The sequence below is a fragment of the Gavialis gangeticus genome, unplaced genomic scaffold, assembly GCF_001723915.1.
Source record: "Gavialis gangeticus isolate Ggan-Ray unplaced genomic scaffold, GavGan_comp1, whole genome shotgun sequence".
In the NCBI taxonomy this organism is placed as follows: Eukaryota; Metazoa; Chordata; order Crocodylia; family Gavialidae; genus Gavialis; species Gavialis gangeticus.
In genome coordinates, this window is record NW_017729004.1 from 1952538 (window position 1) to 1957448 (window position 4911).

Below are 4911 nucleotides of genomic sequence, written 5' to 3' on the forward strand. Positions count from 1 at the left end.
GCAGAGCCCAGCGACTTCCTCCCCGGGCCGTACCTTTACACACAAGCCCAACACGCACACTAGTCTTTCCATGGCTACAAATACATGTCTAACCTCCTGACAGCATCTGTCACTTCCAAGATCCCTCCCCTTTCCAGACAGCCTTTCTGCCCTCTTCCCCTCCAATGCTTTGTGCACAAGGGAGTCACTTTCTGGCATACCTTCGTTTGCTGTTCATGCTTCCCACTTTGGACCACAAATCCGTCTCTGGGTTGTAAACTTCCACCGTACTCAGCCGCAACTGGCCGTCGTAGCCACCGATGGCATACAAGAGTCCATTCACCACCGCGACACCCACTCGGCTGCGCGCCGTCGTCATTGGCTGGCACTTCTCCCAGTGATTGGCAATGGGGTCGAAGACTTCCACGACATTCAGTGAATCACCTGCATAAAAATGTGCTACTCAAATTAAAAAGTGGCATGTGTTTCTCAGAGCCTCTGCTGAACGGAGGCTGGAGCAAAGCCGTCAATTGGTTTCCAAGAAGTCCTTCCACATGTGGATAAGCAACACGGATACATGGGTTCTGCTTGAAACTTCAGGGGCAAAACTTATGCCCAGTGTCATATGGCCCTTGCCCAGACCCTGCTGCTGACAGGAGGCAGCAGAGAAGGGAATTCTGTTCTCAGGCTAAGGAAGCACATTGAGCTTCTCAGTGATTCCTGCTCCAGCCGTAGGGGTGATGTGGCCACCCCAGCCCTTGAGCAACTCCATTCCTACATGAAGGTCAACTACAACAGGAACAGCTCCATCAGCCAACTGGACTATTTCTACCTTGTCCTAGTGGAAAACTGCTGATTGTAGAGGGAAACCCTGCCTCACAATCCCAACTACTTGCAGACTCCTTCAGTTCTGCCTGCAGGTGGTGAAATGCCCAGAGGTGGTGGCAGGCTCTGGGGTTAATGGGCAATAACGATGGACTCCATTGACACCCTGGAATCAAAACTTCACGCATGCCAGCCTGGCTGACTTCAGCCTTCAACAAGAGGGCACACAGGTAGGTGAGCCTTAGGAGGCAGCTTTGTAGACAGGACATGCCAAGCAGATCTCAGCAGAGCACTGTATGGCACATACCTCGTTTTAAACGTCTACTGTAAATGTGTTATGGGTTTAAGCAGGTCAGCAGCTGCCCTTTGGAAGGGCTGCGATTAACAACATTTCAGCTATCCCTTTCATCACATTCTTTGTTCCCACACCAAAGCCAGACTAGGTAAGGGAGAGGGGTTTTGTGGTCAAAGTATAACTGAAAAGTTTGTTAGGGAAATGAGCACAGGCTTTACTGCACAGGGACCACTTCTCTGAAACCTCTGCATCGTTTTACCTGTTTCCTGCTTGGTTGCATCAATGCTGCCAATACATTGATTTTATTGTTGCCTTCAGGGTTCTCCCAATTTAAGATTTTAAAGGACGATTTAACAAGTCTGCGTTGGTGCCATTTCAAAGGAACCGAAAACAGTGCCCCTGAGCGAGCTGTTCAGAACAGCTAGAGTAAAAGAGGTTACAAACAACGGGCAACCGCTACCTGAAATGTTTTTGTTGGCTTGGTGGTAGGAGTGTCAAGGTGCTGTGGAAAAAAGGGAAGAGAAGGAGAAACTGCTCAACGTTGTGTGGGGCCAAGAAAAACATTTACCACTCACTATGCCAAGTCACTCTCTGAAGTCATGGGGAGTGGATATGCAAGGTACCTGCTGAATTAAGTCCTCCAACTGCATAAATTAATCCCGCGATTGAAGTGCAGCATCGGGAACGGGTTTTGAATGCTGGGAGGTGGGGCCGACGCTCTGGCATTAGGTGATAGTCTTTTGCCTCGTCAACCAGGTCCCTAGAAATAAGATCAAACAGCAAGATGATAGTTTGGTGGGGCACAGGTTTTCTGTGAGGAAGACTGCCATTTTACCAGCCATCTCTGTTGAGACTACCACCGATTATAGCAACCTTTGAGTCTGTTCTTTCAGAAGATGGTAGGCTCTCTTGGCAGAACAGCATGGGGAAAGCTCTGTTCGGCTACCTGTGGCATTTTGGTCCACAGTGGCTGAACGGTAGTTTTTAGGACTAGTCATCTAACACCCCCTCTCAGCCCTGAAGCTACCACTACTTGCTGGCTGGTTCTTCGGTCACCTGCATGCACACACCTGCATTTATGGCAGCAGCGGACAAGGTCATCTTGTTGCACGCGGTCAGTGAGGAATTGAGGTCGACAAAGGGGCAGTCGGATTTTGGACAGCAGCTCAGGCAAGAAGGTTTCCCTCTGATCTCGGTCGTACCGTATCCAGGCCAATGCAGCTTCAAATACCTGTTAGAAGAGAGATGAGTGAGTTCTTCTCAAGGTTCTTGCTTTTGCTGTTGTCTTGTGGGGAGGAGGTCTTGTTTTCTTGCTTTTGAGGCAGCCGTCATGAGGATGGATGAAGGCAATTTAACCAGCTGTCAATAAATAAATGGTCTTTTGGGGGCAACCTGTAAGCAGGAGGTAGAAGCTCCTCAAGGAGTTCAGATCAATGAGCTCATCCTCTTTCTCCACTTATGGTCCACTAGGTCTCAACACCCAGGCCACAGAGCTTTTTCCTCCCCCATCCTCAGCCAATATCCTTTTGATTATGGACAACTGCAAAGCCCACTAAGGCTTCCTAATTCACTACAAGGGTCTGAAACAATACAAGATAGGGCATTTTTCCCTACAGCTTAGCTTTGGCAATTCTTCCCTCACTCTAAAATGGCCCTAGCAGGTTGACTTGCTGGATACTTAACCTGGATCATGGTGGCCATTGACACTGTACTTAAACCCAAATGAACTAAAACATGTAAAGACTCTGGCCCATTGTAATTATAGTGCTGCCATTGCAATCAAGAGGTTACACTGGCCTGAGGAGCAGGAGACAGGAATTAGAAGTGGGATCTTTTTGCCGAGCAGGGTTAACACCATAAAGGCAGGCTGCTTTAACCAGTTCAGCCTCTCCTGTCCCAGGTAGTGAGCTCTCTACCTTATTGCAAAGATTTTTCTGGTAAACTAGTGAGTGTGTCTGTGGTTGCCACTGCCACCTCGTGGTATAATCTTGCCACTGAACAGAGCACTAACCACGGTGCACACATTCACGCTGGGTGGTCCTGTACCACAGCTGGTGGCTATGGAGAAAATGTGAATAGTTGCCTACATCAGCAGAATGTTTTAAAAGCCTTTTCACTGACACTGGACAAAGCCAGAACCTCCCACTTCAGGCCTCTTGAGGCATTTCCTCCATGAAAAGCTCACGTTTCACCCCGTGGACAAATGAAGCAGAATGCTGTACCGCACAAGAATGCATTCATCTCTATAGCAGCCAGTAAGGCACAACAGTTAGAAGGGAAAACTTCACCAAAGCCACTTGGACAGAGACCTCCTCTCCTGGGAGCTGCGGGACTGCCTCAAATAGGACCTCTATAAAGAAATGTGAAAAAACACCAAAAACCACAATTCACCTGTCTTCGATGCAGAAATGGTCAAGTGAAACATGTCCAGAATATGGAGTTCCCCTGCAGTGGGTCATTTCAGACCTGCAACCAGGCCCAGCCTCTCTTTACATAGACACTTGTAGAAGTCTGACACTTCATCAGGAATAGCCCCATCGTGAGCTACCAAAAGCTGGCTTGGGCCTTGGCAGTGGGTGGGAGAACCAATCTGCTATATGTTACTAGCTGAAACCCAGACCAAAAATCAGTACAGTCAGAAGTTCAGGCTGTTTTAAACGGCTTTGATTCTTTCAGTTTAGCTCCTTAAGGAAATGGCTCCATGCTATGGAAGTCACCACTCTTAACTTACTCTCTCCTTGGCAGTAGGCTTATTATACAATTCTAAAAGGAACCAATTATTCACCCTCAGTGCTGCCAGAATGGAGCTGAAACATGCCAAAGCCTTTACAGCCATTACCTATGCTGTAGTTATTATAGGAATTACCTCCAGGGCCAGCTACCCAGTCTCTTTCACCTGAACCAAAAGTCAATGATTGAAACAGAGGTGCAGGGTTCAGGTCTTAGAGCTTATTCTCTGCTACTCAGCATTTCAATGCATGCCAGTGCAATAGCTTCTAAAAACTGCTGCCCATGGACCTTTTGTAGTTCTTCCAAACCAAGTGTTTTGGAAGCAAAAAGACACAGCAGTCAAGGGCTCCTTTCCAGGCAAAGCTGTTCCTGCTATACCATATGTCAGCTGCATAGGCCTACCTGCCCCTCTGACTTGACATTGAGCTCGTCCCTTGAAACCAGCTCCAGGACGTCTTCAAAAGGCAGCGTGAGGAACTCCTCGGACATGGACACCTCCACAAAGTGCTGGTGGATGAAGCTATTGGCAGAGTCGTAGAGCACCGCGCACATCATCGTTTCTGCAAACTGACGCACTCCCAGGCAGTTCTTTGGGTGAAGTCTGAGGGTCACAAAAAAACACCACCCATAACATTAATGGTGGGTTGAAGAGTTTACTGGTTTTAATGTGGTTCAAGGGAACAGTGGATGTGAAACTGAGCACGAACAGGATGAAACCAAAAGATATTCCTCACTGGGGCTGAGGGCAAAGGTGGGGCAGGTCTCTCATCTCACCTCACGAACATTAAAAAGAAATTTGTGCCAAATGAAGGGGACGGGGATCTCTGCGTATGAGCCAGGATAACAGTCAGCCCCATGATGGGCCCTCTCCGGTGTGTCCAAGGCTGACTTGAGCTAGAGACTTGACCTGCTCCCATCCCTAGCGGTGGTCCTAGCAATCAGCACAGTGATGCATTGGTAATCGGCACAGCAAGCATCGAGACTGAGGGTGCTCAACCTCAGCCCCTGCCATGGCCGAGGTCATGGCAGGACCCCTGGCACGGCTTTACGACCACTCGTGGTGCTCTGGAGTGGTGCCGGAG

The 4911-nt window shown here is 48.7% G+C and overlaps 1 protein-coding gene across 2 annotated transcripts in view; it reads right to left on the minus strand.

The window, feature by feature from the left end:
* Positions 1-4911, minus strand: part of KLHL18 (kelch like family member 18) — a 31053-nt gene that overhangs the window by 18784 nt on the left and 7358 nt on the right. The window contains exons 3-6 of one of the 2 annotated variants that reach the window (XM_019508015.1): positions 4232-4430; positions 2170-2330; positions 1723-1859; positions 201-438 (exon numbers count right to left, since the gene is read on the minus strand). In XM_019508015.1, coding sequence (XP_019363560.1) covers positions 201-438; positions 1723-1859; positions 2170-2330; positions 4232-4430 — 735 coding nt within the window. The remainder of the gene's footprint in view (positions 1-200; positions 439-1722; positions 1860-2169; positions 2331-4231; positions 4431-4911) is intronic. The other variant, XM_019508016.1, reaches the window with a different exon arrangement.